We start from the raw sequence: 20,988 nt of genomic DNA on the forward strand, positions 1-20,988 counted from the left end.
AGACAGGGACTTACACCAAAGATCTGACATCTAGTGGGATTCACAGAATGCTCAGGGTGGTTCTCCCTTTTATGTCAGAACATATTCTTTGAGGGTGAGAAAAGAGGAGACTCTCTTAATGGGCAGATCTGAGGCGTTCACTTCAACGAGTGTTGACGGTTGCGTCCACCCAGGTACCGATGACACAAAGCAAGGTAAAGATGAGCTCTGTTCGTTAGCAGTTGATGTCGCCACATCCATAATTCACAGCGGTCTTGAGCCACGTTAGAAAAGAAAAAAAGAAACAGGTGATGACAATTTTAATACTAGAGTTTAACCCAGCCATTCCAATTTCAACACAGCATTAGTGTAGAAATCGTATCCAGAAACGTTACCACTCTTTTGAAACTTGGTATACATGACACAACTCAACTTAGATGCTAACTTTTTAAAAAAATATTGTAGTGAACCACACATAGCATAGATTTTACAGTGGCTTTCTCTGAAAGGAGTTTTGAAAAAGTGTTTGAAATGAATGAGTAGGGGCTGCCCGAGTAGAATACCCTCCCTCGGTTTCCACTTCCCAGTGCCACAGAATTCCGGATCCCTGTGAACAGAAGGTAGTCATGCCTTTCTGTGACATAATCTGAAGACATGAACTACATGTGAGCCTCAGGCTGTGCCCTTGATCTATTCTTTTTCTTCCCATCTCTGACCCCCAACTTCCTTCCACTTCTATTACATTACTGAGTGCTTAGTGAGTGCAGGGAGCTATAGAGTTGCTAGCAAGGGAAAGACGGTGCCATTGTCCTGGTCCCAGAGCAGCTGACAACCCAGTGGAAGGAGACACTTCCACATGCCATTGTAGACAAATAAAGACACGGCCTTTGGATTAGATTAAACTTCTGGAAGGTGAAGCCTAACCTTTAAAGCATGGTTAGAAGTTGATGAGGCAAAGCAGAAAGAACAGGCACGAAGAGTGAATAGAGCCTGAATAGACAGGTGGCTAGCTCCACCATTTACAGGCTGTGTCACCTTGGGCCAATTGCTTTATATCTCTGGGCCTCTTTCCCATCACCTATAAAGTAGTGATGAAGAGACCTATGTACCAGAGCTGTCAAAAAATCAAACAGAAAAAGATGATTAAACACCTTTTACAATGATTGGGTCATTCACTCATTCAACTATTCAGCAAGTACCTTAAAACCCCTACCACATGCTGACTGCTGGGAATATTGTAGCATGGTGTGTATCCTCCCAAGCTCGATGTCTGTCCAAGGCATTTAATTTACAGTAGCTGTTTTATTGAGAGGAGAGGCAGGCTGGAGAAAGGGAGAGGTTAGTGGAGGGAGATAAGATTGGGGACAAGAGTGGGACCCACCTCACAGTCTCACTCTTGCTGAAAACATTTTGAGACTCTTCTTCAGTGTTTACCAATATCTGGGATTATTTATCTACTTAAATAAAACCAGAATATGCTGTCGTGAGGATAACAGGAGACACTTTAGTTTGATTTGCATTTGCCATGTCTTACCATCCAGATTTCACACTGGGATGTGGGACTGGACTGTATCAGAATTGTTCACCCCATTCCTATGCTAAGTCCTTTCATCGTGCTACCCAGACTTAGGTTTTTCTTGACTTCAGTGAATGCATAGTCCCTGGCGTCAGACCTGGCACATGATGTTGGCTCTGTAGATGTGGGTTGAGAAGCTGAATGAGCAAATGGGTGGTCCAATACTTGTGCGCATCAAGGCTGCTCTGTGAGTCAAGCCTTGCAGTGGAGAGGCATGTAGCTGCTCAACCAAAGGGGCCCTGGTCTAGAAATGAGGATGTATGGATTGCAGCCCTATCTCTGTCTTTCATCTGCCTTGTGACTTTGGGCAAGTCACTTAACTCCTCTGGGCCTTTCGCCCAACCTGCAAAAGAATGAGTCTTGACTCCATGACCTCTGGGATCTTGTTTCACATTCCATGATCATCTGGCTCCCGGGGTTCATTTCCTCCATGCTCCAGGCCCCTGGCATGCACACATTGTGCTTTGGGCAACTGAACTCACACCTATTGAGGATGGAGCATGTGGGCAAGACTTTTAGTGGTGACAGCTCAATCTGTTGTTGCCACAGAGGGGTAGCAAGGGGATTCTTGTCTCTGTTGGGGCCCATGTTTGGTTCATCTGAGCTGCATTTAGAAGTACACATTAGTATTGTGCCCGAGTGAGTCTGGATTCTGCCCTCATAACGTAGTTTCTATCCTGACCTTTTCGATCTTTAATATGTTCTGCGTCCTAATTTGGACACCAGACCTGGACTTGTGAAGACATGTCTGGCAGCAAGATTGACATTTCTTTTTGTAGTTGGGTTACTGTGGGAGCAGTAGGAGTGTGGATTGGAGGTGTCCGAGCCCAGGACCATTTTGTATGGTCCTCCCATACAAAACTAAAATAAACATAAGAGAATTTTCTGCATATGGAAGAGTCTGCATTTTCAGCCCTGGACTATCCATTCAGTTTTTATGCATCAAATTATGCACATACCAAGAACCCTGTAATTTATGGATGCTTGCTATTAGGTTTTATTTCAATGAGTTCCTTCCAAAAGGAACCAGCTTCTGTTCTGAAGAAATAAATAAACTGCATGAGGCAAACTTTCCTACAACTGGTTTTCAGCATGGAGTTTTCAGGGTGTAATTTAGAAGTAGCTGTGGTGGTTTACAACTAGAAAAAGGGTATGTAGGTATGTAGGTAGGAGGCTACACGGACTTACTTGTGAATGAATGGAAGCCAGGGGGCAGAGGGAGAGATCTAGTGGTGCGGATTTCAGCTCAGTTTCACGTCTCTACCCTAAGGCATTCGATGCTGCTAATTCTTCAAAAGCCAAAGATTTGTTTTACAGAAGAAATTCTGATTTGATTAAGATATTGCTTCCAGACCTAATGTTCCTTTAGCAAATCATGCCTACATCCATGATTGGAAATAAACTGCATGTTATCTAAGCATAAAAAAGCCACATGATTTGGAACTATTCTACAGAAGTAACATTTAGTGTAATTACAGTACATTTAGATTAATTATAGTGCTGGTTCCGGGCGCCACCACACTTAAGACCGTATCAGCGTTTTCATCATTAACCCTGTATGGAAGAAGTTTGTCTTCTGGCTGTATGTTTTTTCCTCCAGGAAAACATTTGCATCTGATATGGGGCCAGATCACAATTGAAAGCCCCTTCTACTTTTAAGGTGACTTTATGAAGATAGAGTCTCGGAGGAATTATTCTTAAGACTGCTACTTCTGTGTAGGATCTCAAAATAGGCAGAGATTCTTTTTCAAAAAGTGAAAACGGTCAGAATGCCTAGGTAGGAGATCGACTTGCTAATAAATGGCTTGTGCCTCCCTTTCTGGGCTTTCCAACATTGCCCAGAAGGTACCGAGGGGCTGCTGCTTAACCAGCGGGCCCAGAACCTACCTGTCCACGCTGGCTTTGGCTCCATTCAAAGTGACCTCCTCGGGAGGCCTCGCCTTAGTCCATCAGAGCAGCTGCACAAGGTAACGGTTGGCAGTTTCATTCATTTTCAGTATCATTTATAGGCCTCAGCTTCTCATCTCTCTGTAGCGTCAGTGATTTTTTTTTTATTTCTGAAACCACCAAAAGTAATTTCGAGCCAGATTTGGCTACGAAGGAGGCTGATAAGGTCGAATACACATTTTACTAAAAAATGAGCTATGGCTCTAAAATAATGAGCTTCATTTTCATGCATGGTTCATAACTACAGCTGAAGGTAATTCCCTCAGAGGAATTCCAAACTCTGTTGAGCAATGCCTGTCTCCTTGAAAACAGCGTATAGCTTCCTCTTGGCACTGCTTCCAAGGTGCTGGTATTCATTTGAATGTCAAATGTCTTCTGGCTTGTTCTATGAAAAGTCTCATTATTTTATGGTTCTACACCATATAAATAAAAGGAGGTTTCTTAAGAATTCTTAGTGATTGACTTAAATGGCATGAAAAATCATTCCGGTCTGTTATATGTGTCTAAAAAAATCCGCTAAAATATAACTTTCTATAAATGAATATACATATTCTCCAAAATATTAGTAGTAATAAGTTAGCATCTTACTGAAGACTTTCCATGAGTCAGGCAGTGTGTTTTCTGTGCTTTAACTCATGCACCTGTAATTTTTTTTTTCTGATTTGATTTTTTTAAAGCGATCTCTATACACAACATGGGGCTTGAACCCACAACCCTCACAGCAAGAGAGACATGCTCCGCCAACCAAACCAGCCACCTGTGATTTTTTTTTTTTTGTAAAGAGCTTCACGTGCCCATCTTTTCACATGGTATCTGTAACACTGACTTGTGAAGGGCCAATCTGATATTTCACCCCATGTGATGCATCTCTACCTGTGACAGGCACATGCATTGTGGGTAAAGCCACAGTATACTGCTTCCCGCCATCCTCTTGGAGGATGAAGGTGAAAATTGAGACCATGTAGGCAAGTTTTACAGAGCAGGTTATGTTAAATGAACAAAAGAATCAGGGCAAAAGCAGTGCATTTTTTAAAGGCCTGACCTGGTTTGATTTTTCTTTTTCCCTTTCTACTTTGCCCTGCGAGGTTATATTTTCCCTTTTCCTGGTACAGTCGTGCAGGCGAGTAGTTCTTATCAGGAACAAATGATGCCATAAATCTGGACCGAAATCAATGAGGTTCTGAGCACTGAGAGTGAGATGTTGTTTTCCATGCTTACCATGCTGCATATTTGAAGGCAGAAGCCAGAGATTTGGGTGTAGTTTCCTACACAGCTCTCTCATTTACGGCCCTATATATAGCTGCTCTGTCACCAAGCTGGGTTCCCAATACCCATATCCCCCTTTTAAACATGAGGAATATTTAGAAGATATAATAGAGAGCACATATGTTCTCATGTCTGTCTCCAAACATATAAGAAAAGAAATGGAAAATGATGTGCCAAACAAAACCACCTCTTGGTAATAACGCTATAAAGTAAACACTGTAGCCTAGAAGTCTTGGAAGTGGCTCCCTACCCACCCCTGCCCTCCCCAGAGAGACTGGCACTGGCTCTTTAGCTTTCCTTGGCTGGGGAGAACTTATTTACCATTGCCAAATGCATGGATTTAGTAAAAGGGAAGAAAATAGCGATGGAGAACATTCAGCTTTCTGATGACTGAGTATGGCCATTTCCTAACGTACTGACTTTACTTGGGGAAAGCCCCTGGATAGAGACCCCAGGAGTCTCAGGCACCAGTTAGGCCCTAGAGCCACCTCCTGGGTGCTGTGTGCTCCCGTTCTCAGTTCTCACCCCCTTGGGTGTGCTAAGTCACGAAAAGTGGGGGCAAGCGCTGAGGTTTGCCCTCCCAAGAAGACAGGTCCATGCCCATCATTTCTTAGGTCCTGTGGGGGGAAGATAGTTTGGGGGTTGGAGTGGGTCTTCTCCAGTTGAGTTTGTGGACAAGTGGACTGATTGTCTCCTCTCTCAGCACAGAGATTTCTTGACTTGGGGAAGGGCCAGGCCTGGGGTGAGGCAGGTGAAGCATTTGCCCGAGCCCTGTGATTCAGGTGGCACCAGAGCCTCCACCATTGAGGCAAGGGATACTGAATGTGGTATTTGTTAAAAAATAAAATAATCAAAATCAATGTAAAAAAAATCCATGATGAATGAAAGATCTAATTGTTAAATAAAGACAGGATCAGTAGCAGTGCTGTTCTGAGCGACGGTGGAGCCCGGGGCAAAAGAAAAAAAAAATACCACATTCGTTTTAATTAAAAAAAAAAAAGTGCCTTAAGATTCCATTTATCTTGATGACAGAGATTTTTGGACACGTCCTGCTCTCCTGAAAGCCCAATTCTAGTGCCATCTCTCTCAAGTTTTCCTTGATTTCTCTCTGTCCCCCCTCCACTGGCTTCTCTGTCAGGAAGTATTTTACCTCTGGGCTTTCACAGCACTTTCTGCAGGTCTCCTGACAGCATTTGCCATGGTAGGGTCTAATTATTTGTTTGGGGTTTCTGCCTCTTTCAGAAGACTATGGCTTCCTTGAGGATAAAGACCACGTTGCCAGCCAGGCATTCAGGAGGTACTCAAAAATATATTTGCTGGCTGTTAGAAACAGCACATGAGTGCACAAATGTCTTAAATGAATAAGTGAAAATGACCTTTGAGTCTTTAGGGCTGAGTGGGTGGCCATTTCCAGTTATTCCTCAGTATTACCTTGGGTCGCTGGGGACCCTGTCTTTGGGAATCCCAGGTGCCAGAGAGAGAACTTCCCTTTCTGAAGATGGAGCCAGGAGTCGGGCCATCATTAAGTTGGTCACACACACTGGTCCCAGCATCAGGAGTATGTCGGGGAGCCCCAGCTCAGCAAAGCCCCCAAGCCCAGAAGGATTGTGCCCAATGGGGGCTTTGGGAGGCCCTCCACGGCTTTCTTCCTCCCGGGGCCTGGCCCCTCCACCAGGGTCAGAAGAGGGAGTCTCAGAAGGGGGGTGCTCTCCTGAGATGAGATGCCAGGGGATGCCCAGGTTCCACCTCGCCCCACCCCACAGAGCCAGAATTTCCAGAGGCAAGGGATGGGAGGGAGGTGGCTGCCCTGATTTTGAAGGGCCATATGCAGTAGTAATACATGACCACACTCAAGAACACAGCCCCAGGCTTCTGTGTGTGCTGGCTGTGGGGATGGTGGTGGTGGTGGTGGTGGTGCTTCACGTTCTTTGAGAGCCACATTCTCTTACATATTTTTATGGCAGTGACTCAATGGTGAATTGCCCTGAACTGAAATGGTTCATCCTAGGGCCTCGTACTAAAAGGGGGGGGGGAAGAAAAGAAACAAACAAACGGAGTGAGGCAAGTTATACAATATTCATGATCACTTCCAATAAGAGACGCGGAAGTAAGGATTGAAATGGCCCCTTGCACATGGAGCTCATGATTAACACGCAGGGGCCGTGGGTTCTAATCCTAGCTGTAGGACACTGGGAAATCATTGAGCCTATTTATGGGAAAATGTTAATGAAAGTGAGGCGGTCCCCAGCCCCCACCATTGTTACTTCTTCAACAATTTAAGGCGACGGAGTCGTGGGGGCCTGTGGCAGTGTGGCTCTGTCTACCTGATGACAAATGACCGGTCTGACCCATTTCTTTCATAACTACCACATTTAATCACTTGGCAGGTTGCTCTGGCATCGTGGAGACATAGCCTGGGTTTCCCCAGGAGCTGCGTATTGATCTAGTGTTAAGGAGCTGGGGCCGAAAGGCAAGGAAGTCGCACAATCGTAGAATACAGACCCAGGTCACACAGCTGTGAGATACAGACCCACGGCAGAACAGAGACTCCGCTGCTCAGTGTGTGGCCGAGATGCTCGGGAAAGCAGCCCCTTTGGTGGCTCCTCTTGGCGCCCCGTGTCCTGCCCGCGATCTCAGAAGTGGAAGAGGCCAAATCCAGCCTGGGTGGCCTGCGAAGGGCCCGTCGGAGTGCAGACCCGAGCGCCGAGGGGAAGCGAGCATCTTCGGGAAGCTACTCCAGGAGACGGCGGCACAATTACAAAAGGCCCCGAGGCGGGGACATGCTTGGCTTGTTGGAGGAACAAAACGAGCCTTGTCGAGGACAGCAACCTCTCCGTGGAGGAGGTCAGGACCAGAGCAGTGGGTACTTCAAAGGCTGACATAAGCGATTTGAATCTGTTCTACCTGCAGTGGGAAGGCATTGGAGGATGTGAGGCAGGGGGAAGACACGATCCAACGTATGTGGAGCCAAGGCCAGGGCCAGGGCCAGGGCGGACTGGCTGCTGGGTGGCCGCCACGCCGCCACAGGGAGGCAAGAAGGAGGTGATGGGGATTTCAGGGTGGGGGAGGCGCAGAGGTGAATGATTGGAGGCAGAGAGTCCAGTAGGTGCTGCTGGTGAGGCCTGTGTGTAACGTGGGGGGGCGGGGGGCAAGGCCAGGGAAAGGGAGGCATTGGGCGGGCCCTCTGTCTTCGTATTCTGTGTCAGCCGGACAGCAGCTTGGTTATTTATCTGGGTGGTGGCCCGGTCATTGGTGATGCTTTGCATTCATGTCACTAGGGTGTCTGCTGAGATGGTTTTCGAAAACAGAGGACTTATCTTTGCCAAAGAACGACTGATGTTTTTTTGCTTTGGTTAAATAATAATAAACTAAAGCAGAACTACTTGCAGCCCACTCACAGTCACCTCTCACCCCCCCAGCCCACACGCTCATTTGGAGGCTCTCAGATGTCCTGAGTCAGTGCGTTCCGTGATGGTACATGAGGCACTCTGTCTCGTTCCTTCTGGAGCTTCTCGTGTCATTGTGAATGCCCCGCACATGGCAGGACTTTGGTAAGTGCTTGTTGAAAGGCAGGAAAGAAAGTCCCTCGTTAGAACTTGCCTTCCTCTTATTTGCAGGGGTTATCTCGAACACGAAGGGGATATGTAAAGGGAAGTAAAATAAGGGAATCTCCACAGAGTGGGAAAGAAACCTTGGTTCACCGAGAAGGGGAAGACATGATTGAAGACAACAAACATGCTGAAAATAATTTCTCTCTCCCTGCGGAAGCATTCAATAAACCTACCATGGCACTTCCTTATCTGGCAATATGATAATGTTTAGAACTGAAGTTGCAACGCTAGTTGATGATTTGAATTCAATCCCAGATACATTTTATTAATTGTTTTTTAAAGATTTTTATGTATTTATTCATGAGAGATGCAGAGAGAGAGAGGCAGAGACACAGGCAGAGGGAGAATCAGGCTCCCTGTGGGGAGCCCGACATGGGACTCAATCCTAGGACCCTGGGCCGAAGGCAGACGCTCAACCACTGAGCCACCTGGTGCCTTCCAGATACGTTTTAGATGTATATTTGGTTTATGTCTGGACACTTAGGATGACAGGTATACTGCCTTAAGACTATATTCAGTGACTAATAAAGGAATTACTAACAAAGGGAATTCCTAAATGGCCAGGGAAGTATGGAGGAGCTGCTTCATTCACTGGATGCAGTCAGGGCAATGAACTATCTAGAAGAAAGGTATTTTTCTGCAAAGCATTTGCTAGTTGTTCTTGATTAAAGGGAAAAGCGTCGACATTACTCAACACACTGTTTTGGAGGCATCTTGAATTGGCCTCACCTGGCTTTTTGCACGCGCCTTCTGCTCTGCCATGTGACACCATTTCACATCCTTACTTACTTCTTCTTTCCTTCATTCCTCTTCTGTGCCTTTACTCTTGCTCTACCAGTGGTCAAGAAGACCCTTCCCTCACCTCACCTCCAGTCGCCTAATTATCCTTTAGTGTTCGGCTGAAGTGCAACCTCCTCCAAGCAGCCTTCCCGATTTCCCTAGGCCGAATGTCTAGTCTTCCCGTGTGTTTCCTCTGGCTTATGTTATGTTCATTTTTTTTTATTGGCTGCTTCACACGACTACACTGTACCTATCTTCCACAGTCCCTAGAGAATGAATTCCACAAAATAATGCTCAATAGAGATTATTGATGACTAAGGAGGATTCCAATAATATCATGATCGTTTTTCTCATCTTCTTGCTCTGCATCGGAAGGAGTGTGCGTGAAGAGTTGGCTGCTCTCTGCCGTGCTCTTTACAGCAGTTCAAAAACAGTTGTAAGTTCTGATACATCCCATGCAATCGAAGTGAAGAGGCAGGAGCAGGGATGCTTGTTATTAGTAGGATCATGGACATGAGAGGGGAAATGATGCCAATGACTGCCCTGTTAGTCTCAACCTAAGAAACTGGCGGCGCTTGGCTTTGTGGCTATACAGCCTAAGACTTTGCCACAGTATATATTGGAAAATAGTTGAATATTTCTCAGTACTTGGAGGAGCATTATGTAATTCATCTCCAGTTTATATATATGACAAGAACAAATTCTGTATCCCTTGTATTTTATTTTCTTAGGTTGTAAAAACTGACTTCTTTCAACCACTTTATTCCATATTTCCCCAAAGGCATCAGCAGCAAAAATTTATGGATATATTTTATTAGAGATGATTTGGTTTTTATTCCTTGGAAACAGAGCCAGAAAAACTTTAAGGTCATTAGCCATAATAATCTTAAATACATAGTCGTTTGAGTACGTTCGTTTCAGCTTTTTGGTTCTCTGCTATCTTTAGCTCTTTCCATTTTAAGTTCATAACAATAAAAATAAATCTCATATTTATTAGCTTTTTTCATCCTAAGGTGTTTCACAAACCTTAGGAGTGCAAATGTAATGTTGTGATCCATATGCTCGCTTCTAGGTTTATGGCCCCGAGAGCGCTTGATTACAATTAGTTGTATTTGTTGCATAACAGCTATGTGTTGCATTCTGAGCTCAACCCTGCAGACCAAAAGGTCAATAAGGCTGTCAGAAGTATGGATAAGTAGATAGGGATGTGTTGTTTAGCGAGCAATAAGGTAGGTTGTATGTATATAGCAATAAGGTAGGTAGGTATCTGCACACATACGTATGTATATACCAAGTATGTGTAAATGTATATGTCAGAAGTCCATTGTCAGGTGTGTGCCTATGCTAAGCCCTCATTTCCTTTTTTTAAAATTTTATTTATTTATTCTTGAGAGACAGAGACACAGGCAGAGGGAGAAGCAGGCTCTCTGCTGAGAGCCCGATGTGGGACTCTATCCCAGGGGGATGAAAAGTATGAAAAGTATGAAATCAGTTGCACCAGTATGAACACCAAAGCATCTGTTTGTTTGCTCGATACGTGCTTTGGGGGTAAAGAGCCTCCAGGCACCGGTGCTCCGTGTTGGATTCAGAGCATGCAGTACAGCATTTCAGCGACTGCTGCATTCCCCTCTGTTCCAGCTAAACACCACCTTATTGAATTACTTTCTGGTGTGGTCCTTTCACTGTCATCATGGTAGCAAAGAGGGAACTTTCATACTTAAAATGTGTCAAAACGCCAGCTGAGGCACCAGGGTAGACCATGAGGCCCCCCATTCCTAAGGATCTCTGTGTGGAGAAAACCATTTCCTCACGAGAGCTGAGCCATTGCCCTCTCAAGATCTCAGGATTTGGGACACCTGGGTGGCTCAGCGGTTGGGCGTCTCCCTTCGGCTCAGGTCATGATCCCAGGGTCTGGGATCGAGTCCCTCATCAGGCTCCCTGCGTGGAGCCTGCTTCTCCCTCTGCCTGTATGTCTCTGCCTCTCTCTCTCAGCCTGCATCTTTCATGAATAAATAAGTAAATCTTAAAAAAAAATCTCAGAATTTTGCAGAACATGCATGTTTCAAGTTAATTTCACCTTGGGGGGGGTGGCACACCCCGCTGTGGTTGTCTTAGGATGAGCAAGGTGCCAGCACCACACCAGCGTGTCTCTGCAGCCCCAGAGACCAGCTTTTCCTGCCTCCTAGGTGCTTGTAGCTCTGGCTTCGAAGTGTCTAATAATTGCAGTTCACCTTAGGTGCCACTGTTTGCTGACTGCCCGTGTCCCGTGCTGGATTGGGAACTCGGGGGAAACAGGGACTGTGTCTATGGCTCGGCGCCACACCTCACCTGCCGTGCTGAAGACCCTGTGACGGGCACTCAATGAATATTTATCGAGGTGGGAATAAATGAATGGAATCTGGTAGCAGACTCGACACATGCGACCACGCGGCGGATTTAGTCTTGATTGATGCCACAGAGAGCCCCATTCTTAGTTTTGAAGAACAGGCCTCGCTCGATGCCTCTTTCATGGCCTAACAGCTCTGGGGGTTTTATGTGACGGAGGGCAGGTCTGTTTGCTCGGTGATTACAAGAGACAGATACAATATTTACTAGCCTTAGCAACTCCTGAGCAAATGTGGTCCCTGGAGAAGGACACACAATAATAAAGCAGGGAAACCCAGCCGCTATCTTGCAGCAGAGCCACCCAGGCATCACGGCCGTGACTCCTGATCCTGTGGTCAGGTGCTCCGGAGTTCTCCGGGATAATTCACGGCTACACTGTGAGACAGAATTCATTGAAATCCGGTGACGGCTGAAGCATTTTGAAGGGACAAAAGTCAGTTCGCGGCTGGGCGGATACCTTGTTGACCTCTTATCGCTCTCCCATCCGGCAGTGCTTCGAGGGCTCATGCTAAAGTGCTCGAGTCCTGATGCGACCCAGGAGATGCGGACGGACCACGGCTGCTTCGCGCGCTGGGGACCTGGGTTTCGGGAAACGGAGCCCGCGCTCGGCCCCACTCAGCCCATTGTTCCTTGATTGGTTAAATGACGCTCTAAATGGACAACTGTACTAGCGAAAAATAAATGTTTTATACAGCGCTAGAAAAAGCTTTGGGGGGAAATTTTAGCCAAAGAACAGATTCTTCTCTTGTTTCTATAGAAACTGGTAGCGATCGGGGGAGTGAGGGGTTCTTTCAAGTGTACACGGTAGGGAGGCCAGCTCAGCGGTCCCCTGCGCACTCCAGGGCTGGCGCAAAGCCCCGCTCACTGGGCGCACCCCCGCCTGTGTCCCTTTGATCTCCCCGGGAGCGGGGGAAACCTTGCTGCCAGTCCTCGCTCCCCCACGGGCCAAGGAGGGCTGCGGTCTGCCCTCGCGCAGCATCCCAGGACCAGAAAGGCTCTTAGTGGGTGTCTCTTGTTGAAAGAGGAAGAGAAAGGTGAACCTAAGGGAAGCTCTACAGGCCTTCCAGCCGCTGCCCTACCATCGTAGCACAAAGTGTCCTGCTCCCATCACGACCAGCCCCCTGATGAGTGGCCCAAGCAAGCATTGGAGCCATCGGATGGTTAGGACAATTTGCTGCCCTTCCAACGTGCCTGCTTGCATATGATCTCTTTCTGAATGAAATTCGAATTAAAGGTGTCTTTTTTTGGTTTCGTTTGTGAAGCTGTTACATCCGTGACAAGGGAATGCTGGGCAAGACTTAAATCAGATTCTGAGGCAAACGCTTTTCTAAAGCCTAATCAATACTACAGCTTTAAAATGAAGTTTAGGTCAAATGTGATGACAGGATGAAACAGGCGTGTTTTGCTTCAATCTGACATGTCCCAGAAGGTAAGAGGAATATCTAGTAACTGACAAAAGGGTTTTCCCTTTGCTTGACATTTACTTTGTATGTAAACAATCCAGTATATTGGCATGTCAATGTATTAGTTGGTGGTGGTCCAACACATGATGTGAATTTAGATAGTCTATCTTTCTGTTCACAAAAACACACTCTTGATCAACAAGAGAACATTTATTGCAGTCTTGCCTTGCAGTTGGCACAGCCGAATGAATCATTTTGAAATATAAACTTCCTCACATCTAAAATATATCACAAGAAAACACAAGACATAAGGGGAGTGGATTATGAAATAAAAGGAACACAGTTAGGAGTCCATAGGTTATAAACATCGACTGTCGTCAATAAAATACTGGGACAAACGTAGAAGACTGCGTTTAGTGAGCATGGCTAAGAGCTGTGTCACTTCTCGAAGCTGTGCCATGGAGGCGGTGTGGAGGGTGTGGAATGACCTCCTACTGGCTGTGTGAGCTCAGGTAAGTCACTTCCCCTCTCTGAACTTCAGCTTCCTTATCTGTGAAAGTGACCATGCTAGTAGTGGGCGTTTCTCTTGTACCAAGTGTTCAGCTGTCATCTCTCCACTGGGAAACGAGATCCAAAGTTTTCCTGAAAGATACTTTGGCAGAAGAGTAAACAGACTTCCCTATGTCAGAAGCTTACGTGGAATGACAAATACCCCATGTTTCCTAGATATGTTTTATTCCGGCTCCCCTTCCCCTGGGAGTAGAATTCTGGTGTGAGAATCTATCACATCCTTCTACGGATTGCAGATGAAGAAACCTTGGGACCTGAGGCTTTTCTGGAGGATTGTGTGTGTCCCAGAATTCACTCTGGGACTAGAGTCAGAGCATCAGCCTCATCTGCCATTAGTACTCAGAGGCTCTTCCTATTTCTGGATAAGCCTTGGCTGCCTAGCAGGCATATAATGGGAACTCGATAAATATCTGTTGAATGAATAAATGACAGTATTATGGAATGAAATTAAAAGTGTAATGCTTACCAAACAGATCTCATGACATTTGTTTCAATGCTTTTTTTTCCCTCCCATGCGATCCATGGGTCATATCAGCCCATGTGCAACACATGAAAAAGGGGTGGCTGTAGATAAAATGGGAAGAACCCTGGTTTCTATGTCGCTGGCCTTATTGAAATATATACCAAAGTCTCCTATTGACGTGATTGATTGGATTAGTATCTGACTTAATTTTGACTGGACCATGGTGCAGGCTGTAGTTTCTACTAACCCAAAGTGACTGGCATTTGTGTGTGGTGATCTGTAATCCCCAGTCATTACTACCATCATTTAACCTAGTTTGAACCCTTCTAGTTAAATCACATCACGATATCTATGTAAATACTAAGTCACTGATTTCTGGACTTACTTAGCTCACAGACTCATCAATTTGACCCACACGGCCATTGCTGGTCCTTTATCACACACCATACCCACAGCCAGAACAAGACCTGATGTCTCGTTGTATTTAGTGAGGTCGACACATGTGTCTTCAGAGAAGAAACGTGGAATGTATACCGTGTTGTTCCTTTTCATTTCCAAGCTGGTGCTAGTGACGGGGCTGATGAGGTGGCCATGCAGATATGGTTGGAAGCGCCACTGTAGAACGCGACAGCCCTTCCACCTCAGGTACTTCAGAAAGTCTTCCCTTTGCCTAGTGCCTGGAGCTGTGTATTCACTTCCTAAGGTTGCTGTGACAAAGTACCACAAACCGTGTAGCTTAGTATAACAAAAATGCATTGTCTCCCAGCTCTGGAGGCTAGAGGTTTGAAATCAAGATGTTGGCATGGCCATGCTTCCTCCGAGGGCACTAGGGACAGGCTTTTGGTAGCCTCAGGTGTTCCTTGACTTCTAGACACATTGCTCTAATCCTCTTTCATATGGCCGTCTCCTTTCTGTGTCTTCACATGGCTTTCTGTCTGTGCATGCCTCTCTGTGTCTACATCTCTTCTTTTCATAAGGACACCAGTCACACTGGATTCAGGTCCACCCTAATGATGTCATCTTAACCTGACTGCCTCTGTGAAGGTCCTATTTCTGAATGAGGTCACAATCCAAGGTAGTGGGAATTAGGACTCCAGCAGGTCTTTTTTGAGGAGAGACACAATTGAATCCACAATGACCTGTCATCTCGAAAGGTGGTGATTTGCAGCTGTGCCTCTGACACCTGTGGCCCAGATGGAACGTTAGCCCCGTCAAAGCAACTCTGATCTTTGGACCTGCTTGCTGGGCAAGCCTGTGGGCTACTTAATTGTTGCCCAGGCCCCAATATGTTAGGCCACGTGACCTAAGGCCCTGCTTCTATGGATCCTTAGACATGGACATGATTGCCATACCCGATCAGTTACTGCAGCATTGCTTTCCAAATATTCCGGAACTCAAATTTGTCATGAATTCAGCCTGGCTTGCCCTCTACTCCCCTCCCCTCCCTACCCTGCAGTTTGTCTAGGTTGGTAAGTATAAATGGATCTGAATGATATAAAGAAAATTTAAACTTTTGGGCAAATTTAATTTAAATGGGAAACCAGATGGCAAAGCTGTCTTGGATTGCAAAGTACAAGGTAGTAGTGATTAAAGAAAGGATTTCTAAAAGTCTTGCAGCTACACTGTGTTCCGGTGGGAGAAGCTGCTAAGTGAGATCCTCCGAGGTAAATAATGCCAATTTAGGGAAAAAAAGTTCTGAGTTCACTTGTTCTGAAGCAAGCATTCACAAAATGTAGCATTATCATTTTAAAACTACTAAATCTTTTCGGGAAGTTTGAGAAGGTTCCTTGTCCTAAGGACAATGGACACCTGATAAAGCGTTGATGTTCCAATCTAAGGATCAGCTCAGGGTTAGAGGGCCAGTGGTAGAAGGACTGATATTCTAGATCCATCTACACAGAGGAAGTACTTTGTAGAAATAATGAAAAAACTCATGCAGCGGCATTAGCAATTATTTCGTTTAAAAATTGAGAGGGGTTTTCAATGGACATGATCAAGAAATTGAAAAGGTATCCCAAGAATGAGAAGAAACGTTCACAAATCATATATCTGATAAGGTACTACTATCTAGAATACATAAAGTGCTGGTACAACTCAATATTTAAAAAAGAAATGACCCAATTAAAGATGAGCAAAACCCCTGAATAGACATTTTTCCAAAGAAGATAAATAAAAGATCAATAAAAACACGAGAAGGTGTTCAACATCCTAAGCCATCAGGAAAATGCAAATCAAAACCACAACGAGATAGCACTTCACATCCTCTAGGATGGCTAGCCTCAAAAAGATAGACAAGAAGTGTTGAGAAGGATGTAGAGACATGAGAATCCTTATATATCAAGGAGGAGGTAAAATGGTGCAGCCACTGCGGGAAACATTTTGGTGGTTCCTCAAAAGGTTCAACATACAGTTACCATATGGCCCAGCACTTCCACTCCTAAGTATATATCCAAGAGAATTGAACCCATACATCCACACAAAATCTGTACATGAGCATGAATCACAGCATTATCCATATTAGCTCCAAAGTGGAAACAACCCAAGTGTCCGTCAACTGGTGAATGGATATACAGCATATGGTTTATCCATACATTGGGCTGTTAGCCACAAAAAGGCATGAGGTCCTGGCACTTGATACCACATGGATGAACCTTGAAAGCCTTATGCTAAGTGAAAGAAGGCAGATCCAGAGGGTCATATATTGTACCACTTCATTTATGTAAAATAACCAGAATAGGTAAATCCCTAGAGCGGTTGCCAGGAGCTGGGGGAAGGGCAGAATGGAGAGCACTTGGTAATGAGTACAGCATTTCTTTTAGGGGTGATGCAGATGTTCTGGAATTAGATAATGGTGTCGGGGACGCCTGGGTGGCTGGCTCAGTGGTTGAGCGTCTGCCTTTGGCTCAGGTCGTGATCCTGGGATCGAGTCCCACATTTGGCTCCCTGCATGGAGCCTGCTTCTCCCTCTGCCTGTGTCACTGCCTCTCTCTCTGTGTCTCTCATGAATGAATAAGTAAAATCTTAAAAAAAGATAATGGTGTCGATCGCCCATTTCCGTGAATATATAAGAACCGCTGGAGTATGTACTTTAAAACAGTGACTTGTATTTATATGAATTCTATCTCAGTAAAGCTGTTAGAAAGAAGCTTCACTCACTAACTTTCACATTCATTGATGATTCATTGAAACAGTAACTAGATCCACTGTTTACAACTTAGCCCAACAAAATTTCTATCGGGGAGGAGTATTTTATCCCTGGCATTTAGAATTGTTGTTGCACGGTGATAATAAATAGCAGACAGCCTTAAAAGTTGTTAGGGAAGATGCACTGCAATACATTAATCACCCTAGTTAGGTAAGAATCACCAAGCTGCTGGAATAAGAAACACAGAAAATTTTCAGCAATGGGCCAGGGAACAGCGGCAGTCAACAGCCAGTGGTTTGCTGGCTTTCCAGTTGGATGATCAGCCATTTAGGGTCCTGTGAGCCTCTGGGACCCTGATCCCCAGCACCTCCACTAGAGGGGGAGCAAGCCAGATATGGGAGACTGGAAAATCCAGGCTAAGCATACAGTTTCTTGTGTGTGTCTGTCAAGGGCAAGTCGATACCAACCCTGTGCTCTTTAAGATGGTGATCAAGACAAAATTTTTGTCCTCAGAAATACCATAGAAGAGTCATGAAAGTTAGAATCTGTTTCAGTTGAACATCGGGGTTATTCTGAATTATATGTTGTTGTTTTTGTTGTTTTAAAAAGCATGCGCGGAGGAAAGCTAACTTTGATGTGAACACAACTGTTAAAAAGCAACAGCATATTTAAGGTTAATATCTCTCTTATTTCCACACATGGAGACCTTTAGTGTTTTCTTGCAGTCCTGGAAACCAGTTCCAGTTAAGTAATATAGGGATTTGCAATTTCATCCTCTGGAAAGAAAAGCTGAATGATGGGGAAAATGGGACATTCTATATATTTGAGGAGAAAGAAAAACCATAATTTGGCAATAAAATTAGTATTAGCTGTCATGTTCTGATCCGACCACTGAAACTAGGAATGTGTGGCAAATGTGCATTTCTGAGACTCCAAACTGAAATGCTTAGAGCTGGATTTTCTCACCCTTAGCATGATGTACTCTGCCTTGATAAGGAGGAGACAAAGGATAAGCCACCAATCTTTTAAGAGAATAAATATAGAGGTTATGTCAGAGGGATAGTGGAGATTTAGCCCAATCTATATTTCTCAGAGTGGCATCAGGGTTTATGATGACCTGAATCACCCAAAGAAAAAATAAATAGTGTTCAGTAAGGATTTAGTAACAACTGGATTTTATCATTGTTTGAGTCCTGAAAATTGGTAACCCATGTCTATAAGCATACTGATGGTTCATGAAAATATTCAGTGATCCACATTAGCTCGTTCAGTCCGGACAGCGTATTGTCAGTTCTCACCAATCTATAAACTGATTTTCTGATATGTAGATTGCTTGTGGCTCTCATGCCCTGGTGACAAAGGGGAGGGCCGGGGCTTTGTGAATGGATCTGATTGAATAGCCCTATAAGTGTTGGTGTTGACAAAGCCAAAGTTAGTGGATTCTTCATTATGATTCATGGCCTCTTGTAGGCAGCCGCACAACATACTGAGCCATAACCACAGCTCTGGGTCTGGTTGCTTTGATCCCAGTCAGTGACCTGGAAATCTCTCTTAATAATAGGAGCACACACATTCGTTCTGTAGCACAGCAACTTGCTTATTCTTGCTTGGGTCAAACTGTTCATGGAAGGGGATGTGACTGAGGATGTGCCGGGGACAGTGGGCTGAACAGGTGGTGCTTTTTCCTGTCCCTATGCTTCGGGGAGATGACTGATTAATTTGGTGCTAGGTGACTTTGGCCTTAGCCTTGTACCCACTTGCTAATCTGTAACAGTGATGATTGCCATTAACTGGGACTGGACCAGGCCCTTTACTCACCCTGCCGCTTACTCCTCAGCAGAAAGCTAAGGGGTACACATTATTCTTTCAGTTTTAGAGATGATGAAACCGAGAGTTTGAGAAGCCCCTACAGCTGGTACCATTCCCTGCCTCTGTTAGGATATTGCATGGATTCATGAATATATGCATGGTGCTGGTAGACCCGTGTGTGTGTGTGTGTGCTTGCACATGTGTGTGTGATTGGAAACTGAACGTGTTGCCTGGGACATGAGAAGGACATGAGAAACCCTCAGGAAATGAAAGCCATACTTCTTTTGTCTTGCACAGCCCTGAGTATTTTACCAGTGCCTAACAGGTTCGATAGATAGTAGGCGAATTGAATTAAAATCTTGCTAAATAGATTTTGCAAGTTGGCTTTCCTTCTGTAATTAGCTTTCTGACAATTTGGGTGGTAATTGGTTGATGGAAAGAATAATTAATAATAAAGGTGGTTTATTTGTGGGGTAAGCATTTATCATAGTTTTCAGTCCTTTCCATCAGCATTTAATTCACGAAAAGGCTCATAAGTTAACGACAGAGAAATTATATTACTAAATATTGAATAGTAATTACAATATATGATATGTTTTCCCTTTAATTAGCAGATAGGCTGTTCATTATGTTTTAGATAATTGTTACATATCATTTGATTTTATTTCTTTATCATTTGTGGCAGGTGATTACATTTCCACAGGGTATAATTTTTTATCACATTATTTTGAAATTTGATTGCAAGATTATGCCATACAGAATTCAGTGTATTCAGATCACCCTGAATTCTCTCACATTCTTTGCTTCTGGAAGATTTGCATTTCTTTTTTCCTTCCCTGTATGTGCGTGATACATAACCTCGATAATTGTGCAGCTCTCTCTAAATGCCCCAAATCAGAGACCTTGGAACTTGAACTTGGGAACTTCTGCTGGTTTCCTGTTGTGATAGCCATCGCTTTGAAAAATCTGTCTCTTTTGCTAATAAATGCAAATAACGTATCAATGTAAACAACAATATAAAACGATATATAATAATGCAATAATGTATAAGCATTAATGATCTTGTAATCTCTAACAGTGTTGCAATAAATACAAATGACGGTAAAAGCAAATGTTACGTCCACACATCTCTGAGCCCTGAGGGAGCTCAAAGCCTGGTAGTGGTAGCGGCTGGCTTACCTCTCCCTTCTCTTTGAGTAATTGGGCTGATAATGCCCCTCATTGCCCTGCTACAGGATTGACACTGTGAGTTTAGCTATGACAGGAAATCAGTAACGGTGTGTGTGTTGCTTGAATACATTCAGACCTCCCTGCCTCTGCTTTGATAATGTTATTTATGATGAAGGCGAGATCACAGGCTGCACAAATTATGGTTATTGCGGTATTCAGGCATTGGCGGATATGGCACCCAGATGCCTGGTCACAATTTGTCTTATTAACTTGATTATCTGATTTCCTACAAGTTCTGCAATGTCTAAATGGCAGCCTTTGAGGGGAAAGTTTCATAGAATTAGCACTGTTCTGTGCAAGGCAACCGGCTTGCTTTAAAATAAGATCCAATCAGAGGAAGGGGCAGTGGCTGCAATTATATGGACTCACCAAGATTGTTAGGATATTAAATGTGAGACAAAACTCTTTCATTCCCTCATTTCATTTTGTTCCAAGGAGTTTAAATAATACTGCCTCATGCTTTCAGTTCGATGTCAGTACTTCAAGGAAATAACTTTGCTATTTAGATTTGGTCATACAGTCTGTTTAACAGCTATTCCCTTTATAATGGCATGTTGCGGTTCCCAGCATTCCTTAGGGCATGCAGGGAGAATGGCATGGACCTCTTGAATAATTAATATGGTTTTCAGAGCAGTAGTCATGGAAACCCAAGCAGTGTCACATATTTGGATTATAAGAATTAGGCACATTTTGAATATTACATTGAACCAAAAGAAGTGGCTATCCCCCAGAGACAAAAGTGTTTTTCCCAATTCCCCCGGCTCAGTGAAATGAATCTGGGTTTGTTTGTTTGTTTGTTTTTAGGGTGTATGTGAGACTACTCC

General features: G+C 44.4%; 1 protein-coding gene across 7 annotated transcripts in view; it reads left to right on the forward strand.

Moving 5' to 3' along the window:
* The window catches only part of AFF2 (AF4/FMR2 family member 2), a 468,843-nt gene that overhangs the window by 56,904 nt on the left and 390,951 nt on the right, over window positions 1-20,988 (forward strand). For 2 of the 7 annotated variants that reach the window (XM_038588491.1, XM_038588489.1), the window contains exon 1: window positions 8,197-8,319. The exons of 1 other annotated variant lie outside the window; for it this stretch is intronic. In XM_038588491.1, the coding sequence (XP_038444419.1) occupies window positions 8,240-8,319 (80 nt within the window). In that variant the 5' untranslated portion in view covers window positions 8,197-8,239. Of the gene's footprint in view, window positions 1-8,195; window positions 8,320-20,988 lie in introns of those variants that run through there. 4 more of the 7 variants (XM_038588488.1, XM_038588492.1, XM_038588493.1 and 1 more) reach the window with 4 other exon arrangements.

Source organism: Canis lupus, chromosome X, assembly GCF_011100685.1.
Source record: "Canis lupus familiaris isolate Mischka breed German Shepherd chromosome X, alternate assembly UU_Cfam_GSD_1.0, whole genome shotgun sequence".
Classification (NCBI taxonomy): Eukaryota; Metazoa; Chordata; class Mammalia; order Carnivora; family Canidae; genus Canis; species Canis lupus.